Here is a 24,688-nt window from a genome sequence, read left to right as displayed (position 1 = left end):
GCATCACTTCACTTCAAGGACAAAAGTAAGGAGCGGCTATTATTCTGTTCTCATATCCACATATGATATCATTAATGTAGTTAAAGTCACTCAAAGGTACTCCATAGTCTCCAGGGTTGGTCAGCCTTGGCGTATGTTCATGTTCCCAAGTCCCAACGTGAATGTTATGCCGTGCAGTTGAGGTGCTAACGCACGGGATCCCCGCGAAATCAAACAACAAGATCGATCGAAAATCAGTTGCTGTCACTAGACTGTCGCGTGTTTTCCGTGTTATATGTCCGGTACTGTGGGGTGACGGACACATTCACATGGGATGCTATTATTATTCTTGCGATTCAGCTTGTCCATCGCCAGACTTGGACCAGACAAGGATCACAGTGGTGCCTTGGTGCCTGGCGCAATCGGATCGATGTGTTGGAGAGTTGGGTCATCGCTATCTCACCAATCTGTTGTGGACGTGGGATTTCATGCATGAGGTGACACCATCCATCTTGTCAACCGGAGATAGAACTTTTGACATGGGTCGTATTCAACCTCCTACTTGGCACGGTCTTTAGGGTACAATGTATACGAGCATAAGTTAATGTTGAGTCTTGGAAGTTGGAATATGCGAATTAAGGATTCACTGATGGGTGGGTCGCATGCACGTCCTTCTGGCCCAATGTTATTTAGAAGCGTCGTGACTAAATGAAGCGTAGCTGTTGAATTTGTCAATTCTTCCGATCACTAATACGCAAGGGTCATATTAGTCCTCCGATTTCAGGGTATCGCAAGAAGGAAGCATGTCTGGTCCACCTTGCGCCGTGCCAAGGCGCAGCGGAAACTTCATGTCATGGTTTCGAGAAAGGATCGAGAGAAAATAAACCGCCAATTTCCCAATTCCCACCCTTGGACCTCGACAAGCCGGGAAAGTGGGAACGGATGACTAGCATCAGTGGCGTCCATCTGCTTAGTGCTCGGTATTCGGCAGTTCAAGGACCGTACTGGGAAATAGTCCAGAACTTCCAGAAGCAACGTCGTGAATGCCAATTGCGTGTCCGCTTACCCACCATGTCTTGGTCTCTTCGCCGGCCTCGTTCCAGGGGTTCCGTAGGCTGCTGGAGAATTGATCCATCTCTGCACAGAAACGATGCGGCTGTCCCGGAGAGTGCCGCCAGGAGTCCCCTCGTCGCCATTCAAATCGATATTTCAGCCAGAAATGGATCGGATCGTCGCGCAAGTATCGGTTTACCTACCCATAGAGTTCAGCAACTACCGACCTGGGAGGAGGGAAAGGCGGATATGTAAAACAAGAAAGTTGTAACTCCGTACGGAATACACAGATCGCTTGCTTGCTCTCAAGCCTCAAGTTGATACAACCAGACGGGGTCTAGTCGATATCGGTCGGCAGGAATGCTCGGGTTATACCTCTAACCAATAATGGACGTCATCAGGATACCCAGGACACACAACGTCAAGGGTGTACGAGCCGTCGAGCTCACTTGACAAAGGGGGCTGCCATCGTCTCCAGGAAGGGTAGATTGGGATGACAACACCAACTTACTACATTGCCACGGCTGATATCGCCAACGCTGACCCGGGAACCTGGGCTGACCCCGAACCGGAGCATTGGTGCCTCATTGGGTGAACTGTAGCCAGCGCCTAAATTTGTTTATTTACCCGATATTACTCGGATAGTTGTCATATGCGCCAGTTCACTCAGTTGTGATGGTTGGGTACTGAGATGTGTCGGAACGGAGCAAGCAATTTCATCGTTTATGTGTTCTGAACCGGCCGGGACAATTCCTTAACCATGAGGATGGCGATCGTCACGACGACCGTGGCTGTCACCATGGCGTCGTCGGCGACTCGTATCCCTGCTTCTACTGCGAGGTCTGGATTTCAATCGGTGCTGGTGCCTTGCATGACGCCTGTCATCGCGGGATCGTTCCGGGACACGTTGGGCGCTCGCCCGGCGTCCCTCCTTGGCATCGAGGGAAAACCCGTCCAGACTGTCCGCGTCGTCGATATCGATACTTGCTCGGCTGATGGACCTTGCTCTCTTGCGGCGGTCTTCATGCTTCCGTTTCCGGGAGGAAGAACCCTCCTGACTGCGTCGCAGCGCTGCCTCTTCCGCTTCCCGCTCGTTGACCCAATCCTTGCGTTGCTTTTCCACTTGCTTCAGCTTCGTTTGCGCGGTTTTCATAAGGGCAAACGGGTCGTTGGAAGTAACTCGCGTCCTTTCGCGCTCGATTCGACGAGGGTCGGGCTTCCCCCAAACGTCCTTGCTTTCAACCAGAGCAAATGCCTCGCTCTTGCGGTCTCGCCTGCCACTGTCTTCCGTGACGTCGTACTTCGAGGCGGGGAGGTTCGCAGTGGCGCGAGCTGTGTACCATGGAGCCCGTGAATCCGGATTGTATCCAGAAGCATCGACAAGCTTCATTCCCTCTCCGCTCTCCCGCATCAACTGCCGCTCTTTCCGATCTCGTTTATCCTTAATCTCTGCATCGGCGTTCCTCACCGGGACCTCCGGGGCGGGAAACAGGTTGATATGACCTTGGTGGTCGATGACGGCAGCATTTCCATCTTTCCCATGACGAATGCTGCGACTGCCACCCCATCCCACATCCTGCTCCGCCTGGACAGCTGTAGAGTGGACGGACACTGTATTCTGTGCCAACCGGATGTCTCTCTCGGTGTCGTCTTCCCCATGTCGTCTCCTCTTGATCCTGTCCTGCCCACGGCCTTTCTCACCCGACACGTCATCGTCGCGGAGACGTCGCTTGCGATCCTCTTCGGTAAGTCGTGCTGGTGGCGGAGGCGGCGTTGTCCCGCTCAGGATTGCCAGGCGTTTCGCTGCATCGTATTCATCCAATATCCGGTCTTCCTCTTCCTCGAGCGCGGCAGCACGAGCTTCATCCCGCTTCACCCGAGCGATGTTCTCTGCGTTGGCGACGTGCCATGATTTCTTCGGGAGTAGGTGCCTGCGTATCAAGGCATGGGTCAGCGAATTCACCCCTCAAGCAGATGTCACTAAAAAATGGTACGTACAGGGGCATTGTAGTGCGCCTCGCCTGAATATTCCAAAGTGGTTAAGCTGGATGATGCACAACCGAACCGGCCAAGGCGCGTGAAATATCGAGTTGCGGAGTTAGACACTTCGACGCAAGACGTAGGCTCGTTCGAATCGCAGGTTGGGCTAAACGATTGTCCAACATCAATAATGCAAGATGATGGATGCAGGCATAAATACAGACATGAATGCTAATCATCATCCATCGTGCAGAGTGCAGACTCATTGTGCAGATGGATCTCCTTTGGATTCCCCGCGCAGTCCCATGTCATGGGAATCCTGGATTGGCCCCAGACTCACCACGGACGGAGCCGCAAATCTAATAATTATGGTCCTTAAGTTCCTATTATGAGCTTCCAATATGTTCTCAGTCCTTCTATTCTTTTCTTTGGTTCCTTACTTCCAAGCAAACAAATCGTCGGATAGCACCAATCATTAGTCCGTAAGCCATATGGTAAGGCCATAATTATTTATCATTGATCTCACGGGCCACGAAATACCAGCAACCCCCTCAGAGGTCGTGCTGGCTACCAATTCCCGGTTCACTCCCTCCAATAGCATGAACGGAGCCTGACGTGGTGTTACCCGGTTCCAAAAGCCTTTGCATCATTGCGTGGAGCCGCATCAATGTTTGGACGCGCTTCGAACGCGAGCATCACGTATAATACGTTCTGATATTGCTCGGTGACAGTTCGAAATATCCTTTTGGCGCGACGTGCGTGGTCGGCGGCGGCAGGGATCACGAGAATCGGGAGATCTGACAGCAACGGGAACTCAGTTTGTCCCCCGATTGTGCGCTCTGCATCCTTTTTGCGACTGTCAGTCCATTCCCGGCGACACAAAGTTGACCTTTGATTTCCTGAAGTCTCACAAAATCCTCTCCGAACGCATCCACGACGGTCCGATCATCAGTCGCCCAAAACTCCCCTTTGGTGGGCAGTGGTCGATTACATTAATACCATCTGGGCCTGAAAGGCACCTCTCCCTTCCAATTGACAGTCTGATACTCTCCCAGAGCATCCCCAATCTTTCAGACAGCGAGGAATCCATCCACAATGCCGACCTACCTCCTTCACGGCTTCCGGTGGCCCCGATCGCTCATCCGCATCCACATCATCCTACAGAACCTCGATGACGCCGCGGCGGAATGGCTGATGGCTCCGATGACCACCAACACCCTCCTCAACAACTTCTCCGAGACTCACCCTTCGATTATGCCGTCGCTGCCCTCCCTACGATTCATCGAACAGTATGACCCATTGGACGAGCGCGCAGAGAGCAAATCGCAACCGTTTGCGTATGTGGCCGATGTGGTTCACGAGATCAAGCTGGGCGTGGACTTGGATGAGGTCCGAGGTAAAGGCGTGGACAGCGAGGCTTGGGGCGCGTTGGTCGAATTGAGAGACAAGTTGGCTCCTGGCGAGAAGGTTGCCTGGTATGTGGTTGTGTGCGGAGATACCGAACGCGTGGCACCGCCTCCAGAAATCCCCAATGGCCTGGAGGCAGGGGAGCAAGGCGCAAACGGCTGGAGACATCAAGCTGGACCAGTCGCCAGCGTGAATGGAAGCATTAGTAGCGGAAGACCACTTAGTGGTGGCCAGGTGAGCAAATGGCTCCCAATGCGACATATTCTACGTCGTAGATCCGAGCCTGTACTAATTGAGCTACAGCATTCGCAGACACAAACTGGCGCTACGGCTCCCAGAGGTCTTCGCAAATTTTTCTCGAGAGGGAACCTACGAAAGGCGAAAAGGTTTGATCTCTCAGGCTTTCTGTACCTAATAAGGGTTATGCTGACTATTTCCGTAGCATGAAGTCGCTTCGGCCCCAATCTCAAGATTCGGGGAAGAGTGCGATTCCCCCAATGCCTAGCATGCCCGGCAGGACAACGTAATCACACCTCGCTCTACGAGAACTTTGAAAAGCCTTTATGTGGCAATGTTTCCTTAATCCGGGAAGGAAGACAGCAACCGCATTAACTGCGAACACCATTGGGAAAATCTATACCCATTTTGCTTCTCGAATATACTTCGAGCTTATCTACGACAGATGGGAGTTATGATTTAAAGTTTCATACTGACAGGTGAAACCCATTGGAAATGGCTCAATGGATTTTCAGCCTGGTCGAGTGCAACGAAGTGAGTTTTCAATTGCTTACTTGTATGATTATGATTACCGGGGCAGACCGGGGTACCCATGACGGGCAGGCTATATTGATCAGCGCGCCCAACTGGAGTGTTGTTTGCAGCGTTGGCGTTGAAATAAGCGTTACGAGATACAAGAAGATTAATTGGATATTTATGATTCCAGAATGATACGACTAAGACGCAGTGATGCAGGAAGAGATTTGCCTCAGTCCCCGACTGCCATTGCGACGGGAACTATGCTACGGCAGGCAGAGTCGTGTGACTAATCCACTCCACTCCAACCAGGGAATACGGTGGTATTATGATATCACAAGATCTAGGCACAGTACTAAGGTGTAGGTGTCTCGCATTCTGCACAATACATTGACGTGGGAATATAACGGGAAAGCAGGTCGCGATTCCGAGCCATCCGTCCTCGACCTTGTCCAGGATACAATACCTCAACCTCGCTTTTCTCCCACGACTTCCTCGTGCTCAACATCGTGAGGTTTCCTTTCCATTGTACCGTGCTCCATATCTACCCCATCTGTCTGCATTCTGATGCCACTCTCTCCGATCTTGTCCGCGGGGTCCCGATAAGCGGGAAGAAAGTTCACGCATATTGCGTATGAAAACGGTACGACAAAGAACAGGACAGGGACGACCATGGCAAACGGCGTGGTTCGGGCATCGGCAACGGCCCCAAGAATCGGAGGCACTATTAACCCATCAGAAATGCGGAAGATAGCATTGCGAATGGAGGCTGGACGTACCTGCAGCTCCTCCTGAAACTCCAGCTACCATGACCGGTACCGCGCTTGGTGTGCCGTCCTAGACCTCGAATACCGAGCGCGACGAAGGTCGGAAAACAGACGGATTCGAAGAACAAGGTGAGCATTAGCATGACTGCGCAACATCAGTGCCCTTCCAACAACAAATGATCGAATCCTTGAGCTTACCAGACCAGCATTGCCCTCGGACGTGATGGATGCCGAATTAAACGCCAGCACGCCACAAATATAGGCGAGTAAAACCCAGCGTGGACGAATGAACCGCATGATCAGGGCGCCGCTGAAGCGTCCCACAGCAAAACAGCCTTGTGCTATTGCCAGGAAATTCGATGCCATGGCGTTGCCTGTCCTTGGTCGCGATTCAACTACATAGTTGATGAAGTAACCGGCGATTGCAACTAGAACAATTGTCAGCATCACTGAGTAGTTCCTAAGGCAGAGCATCATACCCTGGGCTCCAGTATAGCACCATTGTGCAGCGGCAGCATGGAATAGCCTATACTGCTGGTGAAAAGGCTTATCACTGGAGCCTGCATGAGTTTCTTCAGCCTGATCTTGCATATCGGCATCAGTAATCTCTGGAATCCACGAAACGAAGAAGACGGCGGCGAGGCAAAAGACGAAGATTCCAATGGCCAGATAAACCCACTGCACATTACGAAGGGCGTCGACAGAGTCACGGGTTTCTTTGAAGAATACGTACGAACCCAGAACGGGACCGACGACCGTACCGACAGCTTGTACAGCCTGGGCAAGATTGATCCGGAGTTCTGAATATTTCGGAGGCCCACAGACCGCCATGAAGGGGTTCGCGGCGGTTTCGAGTGTACCGAGACCACTGCCGATAACGAGGGTAGCACCGCAGAACCCACCAAACGACTGGTACAGTCCGGCCGGCCACATGCAAAGAGCACCGATACCATACAGTACGAGTCCTACTGTTTATTAGATCTCGGGTCATAGATCCACCACGCTGTGCGTACCTGCGATGAAGGTTGCCTTATAACCGTAGTGCCGGAGTATCTAGTTCGCATAACCTAAGGATGCTAAGGGGTATGCTCTATACCATTCCAGTCAATCTTATGACATGATTCAGAGTTTGGATTCATACCCGAAGTACACGCCCTGAAGGCCTGCAGACCGCCCCTTCGTTATGTGGAGCGTATCTTGGAAGTGTTTGTTCAACGTATCAAACAGACCGTATGCAAACCCCTATAAGAAGATCAGTGCTATGTACACCAAAGGGTCTAGGCAAGGACCAAACAATACCCAAAGGAAGTACAACATCGTCTCTAGGATTAAAGGCAATAAGGACTCCCTGACAGTAATATTCCCGGCATTGGTTCGATTATTTCCGGCCTTTAGCTTGGATCTGCTGGCAAGTATTTGAGCTATTTTGTTGGTACTCATATTGTCACCTGGATCTGAGACTCATAAGATATTTCAAGACAGGCAAGACGGATCTGTACTTCGTTCCCAGGATGGAAATTCCATGTGGGACTGGCGAGCATATATACTTAATAGTCTCAAGGCGCCGATGTCAACCCCAACCGCAATTGTAATTTACATCTCTCCGCATAGACAACACGGTATATGACCGAACACCGAGTCCAGTATAGGGAAAGAAATGGCCTCGGGGAGAAATGCATCTTACTAGGTACAATACCGGAGGACATTGACCCGAAATGTAGAAAGCATGAATCAAGAGCAGGTCCAGGTTCATCTCAAGGCGTGCTGATCGTCAGGGCTCGAATACCTCCATGGGTCTTCATAATTAGTAGCCAGGATGCTTCTTCGGATAGGAATTCGGGTCCTTCATAGTTCAGAGTTCAGAGTCCAGAATTTAGACGTTAGGTCCCGAATTGATTAACAGGCGATTGCGGGGCCCAGATGCTGACGGCTGGGTTGCTCACATGCGGAGTCCTGAGTCACGAGTGCTGTTTTGACGATCAATGCACATGTATCATTATTCGATTCGCCAATCACCATGTATAGAAACTGGAAAGTGATCCACAGGTCAGCGGTAGTACGTAGAGGTAGGTACAGTATTACAAGCAGCCACTTGGTCCGTACGTATTACATAGTACTGGACCGAGCCAGGATGTTTGGTGAGGATTATGGTACAACTTACATGGGCTTCAAACTGCCAATTCGACATCACTTCAGCTACCATACCGCAACAGTTCTAGTAGTTTTAGTCGCACGACGTCTCGAACATTGTTCGTCATGCGGCTGGTCAACGTCCAAACATTAGAATTCGAGGACTTCATCGGTGAAGTCGGCATTGACATCCCTTTGTACGCGTTCCTCTCTCATACATGGGGTGAAGAGGAGGTATCATTTGCAGACCACATCAGTGAACAGAGTTGGTCTAAGATAGTCTATGAGAAGATCCGCGGCTGCTGTAGGATTGCAAAATCTGAAGGCTTCCAATACGTATGGATCGATACCTGTTGCATCGACAAGTCTTCTAGCGCCGAGCTGTCCGAAGCCATCAATTCCATATTCAAATGGTACTCTGATGCGGCTGTCTGTTATGTCTACATAAGCGACGTCGATTCCTCCGAGGATCCTACGGCCCTTAAATCGTCCTTTTCTCTTAGCCGATGGTTCACACGTGGTTAATCATTACAAGAACTACTCGCGCCGGCCGAGGTGTGTTCCTAGGATCGGACTGGGTCGAGATCGGTACGAAGAAGTCCCTTTGCGCGGCGGTATCGAGAATCACCCATATCGGCCGGAAGATGCTCGAGGAAGGAAGATGGGCCACAAGCAGCATTGCGGAGAAGATGTCATGGGCATCCGGGAGGCGAACCACAAGACTTGAGGACCAAGCTTACTCCCTTCTCGGGCTGTTTAACGTGAGTATGCCGCTGCTATATGGTGAGGGAAGCAAGGCTTTTTTACGGCTGCAGCAAGAAATAGTCAAGAAATCCGATGATCAGTCTATCTTCGCATGGTCATATTCCAAGGACAAATACCTGCACCTGCAGACATCTGGACTCATGGCGCTGTCCCCCGATCACTGTAATGAAGCAGCTGGGATCCGACTCATGGGGTATCATGACAAGTACCATGGTGAGTACGAGATCCCTTTGAGGTTGTTAACCGAATGGTACGGGTAAGGCTACGGCTAGTGGATAGGTCGAAGCATTGAAAGTTGAGATAATGGATGCAAAACCCCTCTGCCACAACGTTATTGAGGTTCGACATCGTTCAGAGACGGACGGCATGGAACCACTAACTAAGGCAGCAACCACCAACGAGGCACCGCCGATTCAGCTCAGGATCGACAAATTATTCCAACGATTACCATTCAGCATGAACAAGACAACCCAGCATTGCTCCTCAACCCAAACGAGACTACCATGGATTTGTCCTTGGATTTGTCTAGCACTAATTCCAGGTCGCACATATATCCTATCGCTACCCCTGACCCCGTGACTTTTTCTCCTACATTTACCAGCCGGTCACCATGGCACCTCTGAAGTGTCAGATTAGGGGACATCAGTTGTACATTCTTCTGACGAAAGGCTCTATTAAGCACACTGGACGGATAGGCTTGTCGCGGCTGCACAGTCCGTCGATATTAGCTATGTGAGAGGTACCGCAGTCACAGCTCAGTCCATTAGTGACCAGTTATGTTGCCATCTCAAATGAAGCCCGCCCCAGGTTCAACCCGGAGTCGGATGGCATGTGGATGACATCGCTAGAGATCCGAATCGCGTCCTTGCTATCTAGCGGTTACGCGGCATATGGCGACCTCCCTATAGGCTGGGCATATAGCCGATCTCGTACATCAGTGGTACGAAGGAGGTGAACCGAGTTGAACAACGACTTGGAAAGCCGTGAACGGCGTGTCACCTTCTATCACTCTTCTGGTGATGAAGCAGCGCACCCCACTTTCTTCATAGGTGCTCCAGCTTACGGAGAATCCAGCCTAACATGGGTCGTCGGCGTTTATGACACCGGAGTGTCCCAGGTTTCGAAGTATAAGCTTTATACGTTCGATCTTTCCCACCTGTGACACTCCCAGGTGCCATTGAGAGACCCGCACTGCGTTGTCGCGAAGCTAAGGGAGAGCCCGCATCTCCAGTATATGACACTATCCATTGAAACGCTAGATCAGGGGCCGGCCACAATGTTCTCGAAGAGAACGATTTGGTGACGCAACGGCGGCAACAACAAACGAACGGGGATTTAACTTATCGAGTACGGGGAACTGGTGAAGTGCATTAACTAGTTAGTCTATTAGTTAACTAACTTATGGTCTCATGGTCGCCCTCGACTTTGTCTGCTAGGTTATTCTTCCCTCGCTCGAGGACACAACATCTCTCACTGGCTGCCAGGTAGTAGTTGTTCATGTCTACCCCATAGCTACCTACTATACCACGCTGCTGACCGCTCGCCTTGGACAGGATGTCGACTGTCAACCCATAAGCCTTGCGAGCAACCAAGTCAGAGGTGGTTGCCGACGACAATTGTCGGTAGCACAAATCCGGCAATCTCCTTCCACAAATAAAATCTTATCCGGCAGCCAACTTCGGTGATATTCTGTTACGTACAATCAGCGCAGACACCCAATATAGGGATCCGTATTTGGCTATTTGCCTTCAATGCGCATGTGGCTGGACAGGGGTTATAAGCCTTTTCCAAGCCTTTTCCAAGCCTTTTCCAAGCCTCAGAAGTTGGGCTTAGCTGTGAGGTTATATTTCGGTATCAATAAAACTCGGTGAGAGGCTTGTTTGTGCTAAATAGAAATATAGTTGGTCAGGGCTTAGCGAAGCCTTCTACTACATAGTATGAAACTTTTTACAAGCCCATTGAAGCTTTGGAGGTCTCCGCGGAAACCACAGCCCAAGGTTTAATGTAAAATTATGAGCCAGTACGGAGGCAGCTTACGGTTAAGACATGAGCGACGGCGCCTCCTATTCATTCTTAGACCCCTTAGAGAGGGTGGATGCTGGATCACAATTCACAGGCGATATAAAATGCGGAAAGTGCGCTGTGGAAAAGACACCAAGTCACCTTTCAGCATCGAGTCGTCCGCTGGCTTCTACTTCATCAACGGTCGGGATTTTCGCAGTCATGGTGCCAGCATATCTTCTTTTTCTCGCCAATCTGCTACTTCCCGTATATGTCTCGGCCACTTGCAGTATATCCTCTGCTACGCCAGTCGACATCTCCGACACATCTTCAAACAGCGGCGGTTCCGGCTCCGTCTGCGACAGCAATGATATCTGCGATGGCCTGATCAACCACGGGCTATTCAACGCGGGTGGATACATCAAACGCTCCGCCATCGACATACCCAAGCGCGATACCCCTCTCGTGTGCGACGGCGGACAGACCTGTATTCAATTCTACAGCTCCGCGTCTGGTTCCAGCTCCGACCAGCTGATCATCTGCATCGATCTGAATACCGGTGACTTCTTGGACGAGGCTGGCGAACGTGGCAACTTGCTCACTGGCGTGTATACAAACACGGATGGGCAGGTGGTTACGTTGGGAGTGTCGGCGACAGAAGGCACAGCGACAACAACGGCAAGAGTTTCAAAGGGGACATCAGCTGGGAGTGGGACTGCGGCAGCTACCGGGGCAGGTGGGCAAGGGGTGCAATCGACGCCGGGTATCGGAGCGAACGTCGCTGTCAAAGGATTGGTTAAGTCGCTAGGAGGTATTTGCGGTCTTCTCTTAGGAGCATGGATCTGGTGAGAAGTTTATCCAGCTGGTAGCGGTTACTATAATGGAACGACCGTGTCAGCCTCGGCCAATGCTCTGGGACGGTACTATGTTTGCAAACATTGATTCTGATTTCTGGCAGAGTACGGAGTAACTGAATGGAATAGTTAACGCAGTTGCTACACATTACCTAGTTAGTACTAATGTGCTGGGGTGTGGCTCACGCCTGACGTCAGGGGGCCATTCTGCTACAGGTGACAGCAGGAGTGGAGGTAGTACGTACGTACCGTGGTACGTAAACCGAAGTTCTAGTGGTTCACGTGCTCCAAAGCCACTGCCCAACTAGAAAATCCCCCAACGCGGCTGCTGCTGCTGATGATGATTGGCTATTGTCCTCATCACGCAGTCTCCATCAAGGGGGCGGCAGCTTCTAGTTTTTCAATTACCGCCGGACGCACCCATATATCCATCACGGAAGAGACATCAAGCAGTTGAAGATGTGCGCATTATTTTATTCTGATATTTCAATGAAGAAGGCTGGCCATTACCGAGTATCGTTGCTCAGTGTTTGCTCTGCGGACGTCCGGTCTCCCCTGGCACGATCGCCTATTGATGACCTGTCAAATCGAGTCCAGGAAGGGATGCTAGAGTCGGAAATCTGTCTACACTAGAGACTGTCACATGAGGAACTAGATGGAAACACGCCATCTTGAGCTTTCATGCCGTCAAAATATGGCCCTGAAGAGGCCCCTGTTATTGCCCTTTTGAGCGAAACGGAGAACCCGCAGGAGATTATCCCGTATATCGGCAGCTCCCCTGCTGAATCCCTGGCAATACGGTTGGAGTATCTGGCTGAGGTAAAGTCTCATCTAACCTCCCTTTAACGACCGCTAATTGAGTTTAGGGCGGAGCGAATGTGGTCTATCAGATCAGGACTGACCCTGTGAAATGGTCGAGGGCGGTCCTCCAGCGACCGTTGAGTGCGGTAAAAGGCCATAGGGATGCATCCACCTGCGAGCGGATCCAGGATGAAGTTCTTCGCCTTCGCAAGGCCCCAGGTTCTTCAAAGCAGTCCTATGTCTCCACAACTGCTGCCGAAGATTATCTTGAGGACGTGATCGCACCAAGTCTGGGCGGCCACGAGTGGCTCATTCCCTCCCGGAAGATCAGAGTCCACCCCCGGGTCATCTCGGCATGTAACAAAGAGCTGATTTTGCACCAAGCCTTGGGAAATCGTCCAGACAGCCGAGAGCATTCCATCCTGGAAGAATCTGAGCTATTTGGCCTACTCATGGAGGATATGTCAGGCATTCGCGGAAGCTCATTCACGATCCAATTCAAGCCGAAGTGGCTCTCGCATTCGCCGAACGCTTCCAAGTCGGCAAGGCGTTGCCGCACATGTGCACTAAGAGCAATGCGAGGCACTGAAGGCATGGCTCCGGTGGGAGAAGTGCAGTGTCCCAGGAACCTTGTTGGAGACCACCCCGATAATTCTCGCTTGGAGATCCTTCAAACCCTTCGAGCCAATGGCATCCCATGTGCAGAGTCGAAACTACGAGAGCGTCTTCCGGATGTACTGCAGGATCTGACGGAGTATTTCTACAGCGGAAAAGGTCGAACGATTCTTGACAAATTAGCCGCCTTGCAAGAGCAGCTGGATCCGCTCGGTATAGTCAAGCTCAGAGCTCAACCGGGCGGAATGTCCTCACAGCAGTTGAAAGACCTACAGCTGGCCATGACCTTTCGCGACTGTTCTGTATATGTCCGATACCACTGGGATAAAGGACTCGAGGGCATTGAAACTCGGGTCGGGGACTTGGATCCGAAAGTTGGGGAAAGCAAGCTCGACGAATGGCATGACATTGAGATGGGGTTGATTCAAGGCGGTTGGTATGATGGGATAGAAGAGCTGTCCCAAGGCCAGGCACAAGATACGAAATGCTCGCTCTGGAATCCTCCACAACCTTCCAAGAGGTACAGCGAACGGATTGATGAGTTGATGAAGGATTTCAACGCTGATTTGGAGGTGGCTTATAAGAGTCGGTCATCTGACGAGTGTTCCGACGGTTAATTTGCAACTTCAAATAATCGTCCAGCCAAAGCCTGCAGCTCCCTGTTCTCAACCTTACTCAGTGCGTTCGTGATGCCTTCAACACTCTCCAGTGACAGGCACGTACGAGGTCGCAGAAGATGCCGTCTCTCGTAGCATATAGATGATTCGCACGTTCCTCTTCGACCCACATTGGCAGAGTTGAGTGCGTGACATGCCAAGTGCCTCGAAGGAAATCTATTGAGGGAGCGGCAGTGTCTGTTTTCTGGCCTGGACACCGTACTGTGATGTCTATATCTGAAGCCATTGGTTCTAGGGGAGTCAAAATAGTCGCTGAAGAAGAATATCGGGATATGTGGATGAGGAGGTGAATCATAGTGTTTGAAGGTCGTCTTCAAGTGTGAGAAAGCACTCGAAATGTCCCTTGCGTTACTTATTGAGTGGCCACCTGTTTAGGCACATCGATACCGGTATACGCAAGCTATGCAACAATTCGGTTCGTTACTTCCAATTTCATTTTAGTTAAAGGATCAAACAACGCTTGATTCGTAATGGAATATTCGTATCTCATAATCTTCCTCATCCAAATACCCAGAGATCCGCGAGTGGTATAGGCAGCCTGCCAAACCATTGTTAAAACGCCGTTCAAATGCAGATTCGACGTCGAACTTCGCCATCATACGTCTAAAAAGGACGAGTCAATCCCGGCGTCCAGCCGATGCTCCTGAGCGCGGCGATCACTTCCTGGTCTTCGGGAAGATAGTCGTGTGCAACCTTCAGAAGTTTGCGGGCATCCTCGAGCTTTGCTTGCTCCTTCATGGCGACTCCTGTCCTGAAGTAGATTCTGCCAATGTCGCCAGCGGAGGGGAAGCCGATAAGGGGAGTGTCTTCATCGTCCTCCACACCCATCCGTTGCCTCATTATGTATATTGTCCTCATACCCCAGAATTCCGCTTCTTCGTACTCTTTCAGCGTCGAGTATGCGAGCACGACCTGCGAGACCAACTTCAGTCGGAGCATGATTCTGATCCACTCTCCATGTTGACCTTCGTAGGTGCCGGAGGCGAGCTGCTTGTCGAAAAATGCATCGCCCCAGATATGCCTACGGCGTCCTTTGCAGGTGATATGGATAGCGTAAAATGCTTTCTCGTAAATTTCGATTGCCTCTCGAGTTTTCCCGTCTTTCAGCACTTCGTCTCCGCGCTTCTTGAGCGCCACGGACTGCTCCAGACAGTCCTCCTGCGACACGTATGGTTTCATCATCTCTTGCCTCACTGCCTGTTCGATGCTCTTGTAAACCTCGCCCTGGAACTTGATCTCCGCCAGGCCGCGGACGGCCCCCAATGGGCTCAACAGCTTTTGCTGAAGCGCTTTTGGAACCGGAGCGTTCGCCTCCACCCCTCCCGTAGCATTGGGGTTTTGGAGGTGCACCGTAAGGTCCAGGTGTCCATTGAGACCCCCGGGGTTGGAGATATCGGAGTAGAACCAGATTCTGCAGAATGCAGATAGGTGCTCAAGAAGGATGACGACCTTGCAGGTCGGCATCTGGAACTCCATGCTGGGAGGAGGCTCGATGTGGGTTTCGATCCCCATGCGATGCCGCATCATATGGTTTTCGTACGCCGGACACCGAATCTCCAACCCAAGATGGTACCGTTGGAATCGTTCTGCCTTCTCCCCAACGCATATTAAGGGTATCAACCCTTGTTCCTCGATGTGATTTTGCGCCTCCTCCCATGGCGTTTCGACCCGAACGAATGTGTTTTTAGAGTAGAACAGTCGCGCGACTTCGTCCGAGACCGTTCGAGAAGTGAGGAGGAGATTGAGGAGGTTTTCGAAGTGATATGTTTCGCAATCATCGTGCGTCGGATGCGGTTGAATGTTGTCAGCGGGGTTCAACAGGTGTGAATAGATCTGAAGGCGGATTTCTGGAGGAAGACTCATGAAGTCAAATGGGTTGGAGAAAGCCATCGCGTCACCCATCATGAGCTATTGGGTTTATCGATGAGTTGATGATGAGGTATTTGTGTCATCAAGCCGCAACGAGGAGGGGACTGGACTTTCAACCATGCCTCTCTGCCGCTGCACCAGACGAGCGAAATTAGCCTTAGATATCCGGATCAAAGGATGTGAGAATGGTATTTTATCAGATTAAGGTTCAGCGGGTATAGTGTATACGATAAACGACGCACCCTAGGGTATAGGGAGCATGGAGTGCATGTGAGGACGATCAAGACCCCTTAACTAACTGAATCGATGATGGAGTAGTAATGCCTCGGGAGGTCGGATGCCAGCCTCGCTCACACTTCGGAGACGAGTAAAGTTTCTTGATCCAGGTAGTATTACCTATTAAAGGTGCCAATCGGATATCCCAAGACTCAAATCCTCGAGCTTCTGCATGTAGGTTCGGTTATTAATATAAACCTTCTGTTTGATCTAGGTTCAGGGAGAGTATGTCGGTCGTGTTCCAGACGTGAAAGTGAAACAGGGACTCCCTACACTCCTTACCCCATACTTCAAGCTGGAGGATACACACGACCAGCAAATGCTGACATTACAAGCTCGTTTAGAGACCTCTTACACGGCTTTACAACCTGATTATGTACAGTGAACTCGGCCGCTTAGCTGGCCAATCGTCGCGACGCTGATGACGTTCCCTGCGACGTGATCCTAATGCCCTCCTGCCAATCTTACTCGGATGAGGGGAGCGTGAAGGCTCCGTATGCGTCAAAAGTCCCTTCCCCTCTTACCGCCCACCTCTCGACCAACTTCGTCCATGTATCGTGAGGGATTTTCCTTTGCAACCCTCGAGCTCGACTTCCGACAAGGATGGCTGGTTTAGGTCCAAATAGAACAAAGGCCATCCGCATCCTCCGGTGTAGAATCTCATCCGGCTCCAACATAACGCTCCCCTTCGACGTAGACTCCGGATTTTTGCTCTCAACTAATTGCTGTATCAAACTGAGTCCTTGAACTTGCCCACTCACGTAACGATCGTGAGCTTCGCTCCTCGTCATCAGCCGCGGCCAGAGGCCTGGCCCTCGAGCGCCCCATGCCTTCTCCATCTCGAGGACTATCTCTTCTAGCTTGTATGCGTTCAATATTTTAAACCGAAAATTCAGTCGCCGAGACCGCCGGCCGATGCCAAAGATCCGCCACAGCGATGTGTTGACCCCTCGCCGTATTTCAACTGTGTTGACGACCACGCCGCGGTGTTGCTGGAGATCGGTCAGGACCTTGAGTCCTCCAGTGAACACGCTCGGATCGGGTCTTTGGATGACCTCCTGGATCATATCTTGTTCCATCCCCTTTCTGCGTTGGGCTTCCATCTCCGAAATAAGGACCCAGTCTACGTATTGGGGTGTCTCATGGCCCGCACTCTTTGCAGGACCGTTTGGGGAACCGGACTCCACGGAAATGGTATATCTCCCATTTTTGTAGGCCATGGCGCGACCATTCCAAGTCAGAACCCGCCGAATGCCGTCTTGAATGCCCCATGTTATCACGGCTTTCTGGAAGCTTTCGGAAAACAGTCGCCGCAAGGGATGACGAGGGTCAGACATTGTCAGCAGCGCTCGTGCCTTGACTTTCTCTCTTTGACTGCCTCTCCATCCTTTCGAATTAGACGTGGGTCGCGGAGCATACCAGTCCGCCAGCCAGCCGCAAAGCTTGCTAAGCTCCTCAAAATGGCCCAGGTGACCTAGCCGACGGAGCGGCTCGTGCCAACGCAACGGAGAGATACTATACCCACTTGTAATGAGCTTCTTCCAGATGCCCACGAGAGCAAATGCTTCCTCGTCCCGCGTAAATGGGCGTCGATTGGAAGTGAGAGGCTCCATATCGTCTTCAGGTCCGCCAGCGCGGCGACCCGGTAGCGCTGGGGGGGGATGTCGTCCACGACGCCAACGCAGACAATACTGACACAACATCGTCAAGGATGACCTATGTATGTGAATTCCTTCGGCTTCCATCCGTTCCAGCGTTTGATGGATGCGGACCACGTCCCGGTTAACGGCGTATTGCTTCAGAACCATGTTCCAGGCTTCGAGACTGGGATGCTGAGAGTTGAGCGTCAAGAATGTCAATACGGGTCTTGCACTCTCGAGATCTCCTCTGGAAAGACATTGTCGGAGCAGGTGTTCTTGAAGGCCGATATCGTCAAAGTTGCTGGGGTGCTGGTCACTGTTCAAGACAGCTTGCAACTCTTCTTCCCGCCCAGATGTTGCCAAATTCAGGATCATATGCGTGTAATGACTGGCTTCGATCGCAACGTTGGCCTCTGCCAGCTCCGTGAGATACTCCATGAATGTTTGTGAGTCGCCCGACCGCAGAGCGATCGCCCGTAATGCCGAAGTACCGATCAGAGGTAAAGAAAGCATGGAGAGGCCTTTCAAGATCACGTTAAGAGAGAATGCACGGGTAGCTAGAATTCGAGATAGAAGGTCGTCGGTAAGTGTTACACCCTCGTCTGTTTTATTTCGTAGAGTGAGTTTCGGGAGTCGTGATGGCGCGGAGTGTGGCATTGTCCCTTCGTCTTGGCTTTGCGTTTGTATCTTCGTTTCTTTAGCAACAGTCTCGCTCTGAATGTCTTGGACATAATAGCGTATGGAGGGATTGTTTTGGCGTGAATCGTTTCCCTTGAGCATTGCCTGCCATTCCAAGGCAAGGGTCATTCTGCCTTGATTACCCAAAGCGTCCAACACAAGGCCCTGGTACTTCCGATCGTTCAAGCGAAGGAAAATCCGCTTCAAACTCTGAAGAGACTCGGGTTTCGATACCGCATACCGCGCCATCGTTTGAAAGTCTTGCGTGGAAGCCAGTCCATGTCGGGCCAGCCGATGGTGCCAGTGAACCGGATCGCCGAACTGAGCAGGGTCTCGTATTGCATGAGTGACAATCTGACTATACAGCTTTCGATAGTTCAGGTGCCCTTTTCGCTTCCTTTCGGCGGCGTGTTGGAAGACTTCATCCACCAATTCCGGGTTCGCTATGAAGCAATTCCAGAGATAAGGTGCATCGTCACCCCCTTCCGGCAAATACAAGCCGTGGCTGCACAATTTTCTCCAAACCTCGATCACTCCTTGTCTCCCATGCGAGAGTTGTCTGTCCTGCAAAGCCAACACCCATGTTCCAAAATCATGCTCTGGTCGATAGTTCGGGGGTCGTCTTGAAGGTATCTGGACCGCGCTGGCTTCGCTATCCATCTTCACACGTCGGATTGGGGTAAAGCGAGCCGTCTCGCAGTTCGGCTGGGGGTTGGCATAATGTTCGAGATGGTGGACCGCATGGTGGGCAGCATCAGAAGATAACCGCGCTTCTGATGTTGAGAATTGCGCCTGTGTAATTGGCGGTGATTCTCTTGTGAAGGAAATGATCTGAGAGGCATGGATGGTAGCTCTATGCGCGTTGGAAGGAGGTCTTCGAACCGAAGAGCGGATGAGTGCCCATCTTGGCTTCATGAGCGAGCGGACGGGTTTGACATGGACTCCCGCACAAATTGGGGCCTTTGTGCGCGCACCTGTCAAGCCCTATCGCCGTAGGGTAGGAATTAATTAGTTCAAGGTTGAACCGATAGCAGTGTGAGGGAATTATTCCGGTTATCATCAGGAATTCCGCTGAACTCGAACATTTCGATGCTCAGATCCCAGTCCAAGGCTCATTTCTTATGTCACGTGGTGCCACCCCAGGGTATTTCGACTTCGTCTCCTATCTCTCGGGCTAACTGATGATCGACGCTGCATAAGTAGTTACCTGTACCTTGACTACCTACTCTGCCTAGCCCGCCAATGAAGCTTGAAGAAGGGAAGCATCATGGTGATACCAGATACGCAATCTTTGATAACGGCAGCCCCGCTAACCCCCCTATGGATAACCACAGGATTTGTCCCATCCGACTTCCGGGCTGGGTCGTTTTGAGGTATGGTTTCCCCAGATAAACCCGTCCAAAGCAGCTAACCTACCGATAACCTGTCGTGGAAGTGGAACGCATCAGGTATTACGTACTGGTATTGATTTGGACTATGTGCTTCTCGAGTCCAGCTTCGTCTCATAAAGTCAGATTCTCATTCCTCCAGCATCACTTTCCTTTTCGTCTAGTCTACTCATTCTGTGTTGATTCCTGTCATTTGATATTTCACCATTAGCGTTTGTCCAATCCTTATCACGCTCACCTTTCGCGAATCTCTCATCGTTCCTTCCAAATTATTATCCCTATAGATAGCAGCACTCACTTCCAGGCAGACGCTATGTCTGACAACAAATCCCCGTTCCAAGAAGGGATCGAGGAGGATGCGGTCCTCGAGCAGTTTGGGTACCAGCAGGGCAAGCAACTCGAGTTATATTAGCTAGCCAGTACTGACTTTCCCCAAGAGCTCAAACGCCACTTCTCCCTCCTTGGCATGGTAGGCTTCAGTTTCAGTATCGTCACGTCCTGGACCGCGCTCGGGGGCGTCCTGATCATCGGCGTGGAGTCGGGCGGGCCTCCCGTAATGATTTGGAGTTGGGTCGGCGTCTCGATCCTGAGTCTTGCTGTCGGATGTAGCCTGGCAGAGATGTGTAGCAAGTTTCCGCTTGCTGGCGGTCAGTACTCGTGGGTGGCAATTCTTGCCCCCAAATCAGTAGCTAAAGTGATGAGCTACATTTGCGGTTGGTTCATGTTGATCGGTATGGAATTCTTCCACGGGATGTTCCCGCAAGCCAATGATGCCAGTGCCGCTGACCAGATCCACGTCTAGGCATCCTTGCCATGGGGGCGGTCAACAACTTTGTTGGCGCGAACTTCATTCTGGGACTCGCCGCGTTGTTCAATGAAGGATACGTCATTGAAAGATGGCATACCGTTTTGTTAACCTGGCTCATTTGCATCTTTGCGGGGAGCGTTAATCTTTTCGCTACTCGGCTGCTGGACAAGATCTCCAAGTTCATCCTCGTCTGGAACATCTCCTCCTTCGTCATTGTCGTTATCACTATTCTCACGATGCAGAAAGACAAGCAACCAGCCTCCTTCGTCTTCACCGAGTTCCATAATAGTACAGGGTTCAATCCTGCCTTCGCTGCAATCATCGGTGTTGTCCAGGCACTCTTCGGCCTGGTCTGTTATGATGCACCTTCAAAGGTAAGTTAACAAGGGCAGGTTGTGGAACGTGAGCTAACTGGACGCATTATAGATGACCGAGGAGCTGATGGAACCGCGCCGTCAAGCCCCACATGCAATTATATGGTCCGTCTGTATTGGCGCATTCACCGGCTTCATCTTCTTGGTATCTCTATGCTTTTGCATGGGCGACATTGAAGCAACTGCCAATTCGGTCACCGGCTCTCCTTTGATTCAAATCTTTTACGATTCCACGGGCTCGAAGGCTGGCGCCGGCGGACTGACCAGTCTGATTGTGGTGATCGTCGTGTTCTGTGCGAACAGCTTGTTAGCGGAAGGTTCTCGAGCGGTCTGGGCATTTTCAAGGGACCGCGGGTTACCGTTCTCTGGCGTCTTCAGCCGAGTATCGAGTACCAGTAAAATCCCCGTGAACGCAATCCTTCTTACGATGGTAGTGCAAGCCGCGTTCAACGCCATTTACTTCGGAAACCTTACGGGCTTCGAAACGGTCATCACCATATCGACTGAAGGGTTCTGTATGTCTTGGGCTCATCTCTGACTCTAAATGCCTCCCTCGCTAACTGAATCAAAGATGTGTCATACGCCCTACCGATGATTGCGAGGCTCCTTTCAGTCGTTCTACACGGTACTCCCGAAGTAATTTTCGACGGACCTTTCCGGCTACCACGCGCCTTGAGTATCTTTCTCAATGTTGCCGCTCTCGTGTACGTCCTTTTTGGCGTCATCACGTTCAACCTCCCGACCGTTTCACCCGTGGATGCGGACAATATGAACTATACCCCTGCGGCTATCGGGGCCATAATGCTGATCGCCGGAGTAAACTGGTTTTGGCTGCAACGCGGCAAGCGGGAAGGATTCCGTGGCCCCGACGAAGGACGCGTTATGAGCGTAATCGAAGGCAGCGCCCTGGAACCATCGCAAGTGGTTGCATCGGACTCGGCTACGGAGCACAAAACTAAATGAGGGCATTGAGTTTTAGGAACAGTGAGCCTCAGTGGCTGACATAGCGTGTCGATAGCGTAGTATAGAACTATGCACATTGCACAAGCAATAACGGCAATGGTATGAAGATCATAATGTTATTGCTGATAGAGACCGACTGTTCATATGAACTAATCCCTTGGTGATGATATAGTAGACCGAGTGGTCATAACTCATAACTCCCGAACCATGAAACGCCATTCCATCCATCTGACCGACGACATAGCACCGACGACATAGCGTAGTAGCGCATCAGCCCCGTTATTCCCCCATGTGAATATGACAACCCTCCGTGACACCAACCCCCCGAAGCACAAGCATTGACCAGGATGCTAGAGGGTCTATCCACCGAAACCGTAGAGGGTACGGCCCTGTCGCTTTAAGGCGTACACGACGTCGAGGGAGGTGACGGTCTTGCGCTTGGCGTGCTCGGTGTAGGTGACGGCATCACGGATGACGCCTTCGAGGAACGATTTCAGAACCCCACGAGTCTCCTCATAGATCACTACACGATGTTAGTGGACGCGACGACGACCGATCAAGGGCGACATACTTGCGGAGATACGCTTGACACCGCCACGACGAGCAAGACGACGGATCGCAGGCTTAGTGATGCCCTGGATGTTGTCGCGCAAGATCTTGCGATGGCGCTTGGCACCGCCCTTTCCAAGGCCCTTTCCACCTTTGCCACCTGAGAATAGAGTTAATGGATTTCCAAACCGGATGCATCGTGAAGATGTAATAATTGTGTGATGTTGTATATGCAGTATGAAAAGTGCGACGCGTGGATAGGGTTCTATTGAAAAGAAATGCGTAGGTGGGGGTAAGACGCGATGCATATCGTGGGGGAGGGATGTGCAGGAACCGCAGCATCCATCTCGGTCACGATAGACAGGAATATCGACATCGACATGGAAATCAAGGGGTAGACGACGATATATGGGTAATTAAATGAGTTACTTACGTCCAGTCATGATGATTTAGTTAATAAAGCGTTTGATTTGATGGAAAATCGACGTGATTGATGAGATATTGATGGATTTGCAGTGGCGCGTGGATGTGAGATCGCGATGTTGGGGATGGAAATGGGAATGTAAAGGGAAGAAAAAGCGGTGGAAATGGGGGGAAAGAGCTTTATACGACAAGGGAGTGCGAGCGAGTGATGATGGATTGATCTCTGCAACACGGAAAGCCGTTCGCCTAGGCCGATTCAGGAAGGGAAGCAGGCAGACGGCTGAGCAGGAGGTGAATGATCAATAGAAGGGCCAATGCCAAGAGCAATATGGACTGTTTTGCATTTGCACTTGCCTCACCCAAAAATTGGGAGCAAAAGTTGCTTAGGAGTGTTGTGATTCCAGCATGTCTCAAGGGAAGCCGCGTGTTGGCCTGATTGGCCTGATTGGCTTAACTCCTGACTGTAAGCTAATCGAGGGGTTGATGACTGTTGATGTTGCGCCGGGTCGGAGGATCAAATTTCCGAAGAAGGCTATGCACGTGACATCTCATCAATCATTCAATCATCAAATCCATTCTCATGTCAACAAAAGATTCCGAAATACTTTGTAGGCTCACCATGCCAGTTCCTTCTCCGGAGTCCACTGGATTGGCTCAAATGCGGTCTGGGAATTCGGATTGAAGATTCGGGAACACTGGTCTTGATGCTCAGTTGCTGTCGCAGTATTAGTCATTCCTAAATTTCTCCTCCATACATTGGTGCATTTATGTTCTAATTCTCCTTTCCAGTGTTCCAACTCGAAGAAATATCAAACCAAGCGCATCAAGCTGAACGAATGGGTGTGAACTGCGGTCATCCAGCCCCGGTCCAGATCTGCGATTGGCGATGCTGTAGACGCCCGATGCAGCATCTAGCCTAGCCGACTGGCCCATTATCTCGCTCATGTCAATCATTCTTATATCAAATGCCTCTCTTGTCATCATTCGAGTCGTTCTCCTGTTTTTTGCGCTCTGTCTATAATAAAAAACTACTTGCGATGCCAATAATCTATATCAGCGTTGCCGAGGAAGACATTTCCTGTTGAATGGTCTACTACCTGATGCTATTACATTCAGGTTCCATTTTGAGGTTTCGATAGCAGGCATACTCTACAGACGTGGTGTAACTGAAGATGAGGACTGGTTGTAGAGCAAAAAGAAAGCCTCAAACTCCGCGTCGGGGTCCTGGTGCGTGGTATCAGTTCGTTCTGTCGATATGAAGCTCGCTTGCAAAATCAGCTTTTGCTCTGTAACACCAGTAAAATCTCGTCTGGAGAATTCCTCGGGGGCAACTGATAGCAGAGCTCGGAATGCATTATTTGTCCTCAAAGCGCGCCTAGATCCGGGAATGTCCGCCGTAAAGCCGTATTCATGTGCAAGTATTGACTAGAACCGAGAGAGCGGAATCATTTCACCTGCATTGAAACCGTCCCCATCCAGGCCAATTTATTATCAGCGAGTGCGTCACACAGCCACGCTCTAGATTGGTAACACAACTGCAATCGATGAGGTCATCATGCAGGGCATTTATTAGTTGCAGCAAGCTAAATATATGCCGATAAGTAACATGCTACATGCGCGACTTTTCCTGGGTAATATTAATCTAATAGCAGACAGTGTCTCTCTGTCCTAGAAATTAGCCAATTAGGTAGCTATGGAGGCGCATAATTCCAGTCGAATTCAGCATAGATCGGCCTTCCACTTAGACCTTTTATGTACACTTCTACAATCGTACATATTATTGCCGCACGTTCTCCATCCGGTACGACCACCACTTCGCGGCACCGTCAACCAAGAGTGCAAGCCCCCAAATCATCATCTTGTAAGATGAGACCGCGATCTGGCTCCCAACCTCCGATCTGACAGCATTCTGCCCACAAGGCACCACGTCACCGTCTC

At 51.0% G+C, this 24,688-nt stretch overlaps 9 protein-coding genes across 9 annotated transcripts; 4 read left to right on the top strand and 5 right to left on the bottom strand.

Annotated features, from left to right (window-relative positions):
- Positions 1 to 1,786: 1,786 nt before the first annotated feature.
- P152DRAFT_445946 (uncharacterized protein) lies at positions 1,787 to 3,038 on the bottom strand (the record flags this gene model as incomplete). Its single annotated transcript, XM_033677885.1, has 2 exons — positions 1,787 to 2,963; positions 3,031 to 3,038. 2 exons carry the CDS (start codon positions 3,036 to 3,038, stop codon positions 1,787 to 1,789), a joined length of 1,185 nt encoding a protein of 394 aa, XP_033537898.1.
- A 1,132-nt stretch (positions 3,039 to 4,170) lies between these two features.
- On the bottom strand, positions 4,171 to 7,379 carry P152DRAFT_463890 (MFS general substrate transporter; the record flags this gene model as incomplete). Its single annotated transcript, XM_033680530.1, has 8 exons — positions 4,171 to 4,284; positions 5,721 to 5,896; positions 5,980 to 6,084; positions 6,143 to 6,367; positions 6,419 to 6,904; positions 7,007 to 7,029; positions 7,081 to 7,181; positions 7,293 to 7,379. 8 exons carry the CDS (start codon positions 7,377 to 7,379, stop codon positions 4,171 to 4,173), a joined length of 1,317 nt encoding a protein of 438 aa, XP_033537897.1.
- A 745-nt stretch (positions 7,380 to 8,124) lies between these two features.
- P152DRAFT_492373 (uncharacterized protein) lies at positions 8,125 to 9,126 on the top strand (the record flags this gene model as incomplete). Its single annotated transcript, XM_033682180.1, has 3 exons — positions 8,125 to 8,589; positions 8,625 to 8,996; positions 9,059 to 9,126. Exons 1-3 carry the CDS (start codon positions 8,196 to 8,198, stop codon positions 9,124 to 9,126), a joined length of 834 nt encoding a protein of 277 aa, XP_033537896.1. The 5' UTR covers positions 8,125 to 8,195.
- A 1,656-nt stretch (positions 9,127 to 10,782) lies between these two features.
- Positions 10,783 to 11,803, top strand: P152DRAFT_454523 (uncharacterized protein). The gene has a single exon (XM_033678604.1). The coding sequence runs from the start codon at positions 11,058 to 11,060 to the stop codon at positions 11,682 to 11,684; it is 627 nt and encodes a 208-aa protein (XP_033537895.1). The 5' UTR covers positions 10,783 to 11,057; the 3' UTR covers positions 11,685 to 11,803.
- A 567-nt stretch (positions 11,804 to 12,370) lies between these two features.
- On the top strand, positions 12,371 to 13,722 carry P152DRAFT_470301 (uncharacterized protein; the record flags this gene model as incomplete). The annotated part of the gene is made up of 2 exons (XM_033680962.1): positions 12,371 to 12,508; positions 12,556 to 13,722. The coding sequence occupies 2 exons, from the start codon at positions 12,371 to 12,373 to the stop codon at positions 13,720 to 13,722; spliced, it is 1,305 nt and encodes a 434-aa protein (XP_033537894.1).
- Positions 13,723 to 14,231: 509 nt separating this feature from the next.
- P152DRAFT_116267 (uncharacterized protein) lies at positions 14,232 to 16,039 on the bottom strand. The gene has a single exon (XM_033673667.1). The coding sequence runs from the start codon at positions 15,685 to 15,687 to the stop codon at positions 14,386 to 14,388; it is 1,302 nt and encodes a 433-aa protein (XP_033537893.1). The 5' UTR covers positions 15,688 to 16,039; the 3' UTR covers positions 14,232 to 14,385.
- Positions 16,040 to 19,318, bottom strand: P152DRAFT_116268 (uncharacterized protein). The gene has a single exon (XM_033673668.1). It carries the CDS (start codon positions 19,158 to 19,160, stop codon positions 16,392 to 16,394), a length of 2,769 nt encoding a protein of 922 aa, XP_033537892.1. The 5' UTR covers positions 19,161 to 19,318; the 3' UTR covers positions 16,040 to 16,391.
- A 401-nt stretch (positions 19,319 to 19,719) lies between these two features.
- On the top strand, positions 19,720 to 22,045 carry P152DRAFT_116014 (GABA permease). Its single transcript, XM_033673666.1, has 5 exons — positions 19,720 to 20,022; positions 20,071 to 20,364; positions 20,436 to 20,815; positions 20,868 to 21,330; positions 21,387 to 22,045. The coding sequence occupies exons 1-5, from the start codon at positions 19,947 to 19,949 to the stop codon at positions 21,776 to 21,778; spliced, it is 1,605 nt and encodes a 534-aa protein (XP_033537891.1). The 5' UTR covers positions 19,720 to 19,946; the 3' UTR covers positions 21,779 to 22,045.
- P152DRAFT_115823 (histone-fold-containing protein) lies at positions 21,997 to 22,962 on the bottom strand. The gene is made up of 3 exons (XM_033673662.1): positions 22,761 to 22,962; positions 22,350 to 22,487; positions 21,997 to 22,301 (listed from the first exon to the last, which is right to left on the bottom strand). Exons 1-3 carry the CDS (start codon positions 22,768 to 22,770, stop codon positions 22,138 to 22,140), a joined length of 312 nt encoding a protein of 103 aa, XP_033537890.1. The 5' UTR covers positions 22,771 to 22,962; the 3' UTR covers positions 21,997 to 22,137.
- Between the last annotated feature and the right edge of the window lie 1,726 nt (positions 22,963 to 24,688).

The sequence above is a fragment of the Eremomyces bilateralis genome (genome assembly GCF_010015585.1).
Source record: "Eremomyces bilateralis CBS 781.70 unplaced genomic scaffold P152scaffold_2, whole genome shotgun sequence".
Taxonomy (NCBI): Eukaryota; Fungi; Ascomycota; class Dothideomycetes; order Eremomycetales; family Eremomycetaceae; genus Eremomyces; species Eremomyces bilateralis.
The sequence above is the reverse complement of the archived record's forward strand: the minus strand, read 5'-3'. Positions and strand labels throughout refer to the sequence as shown.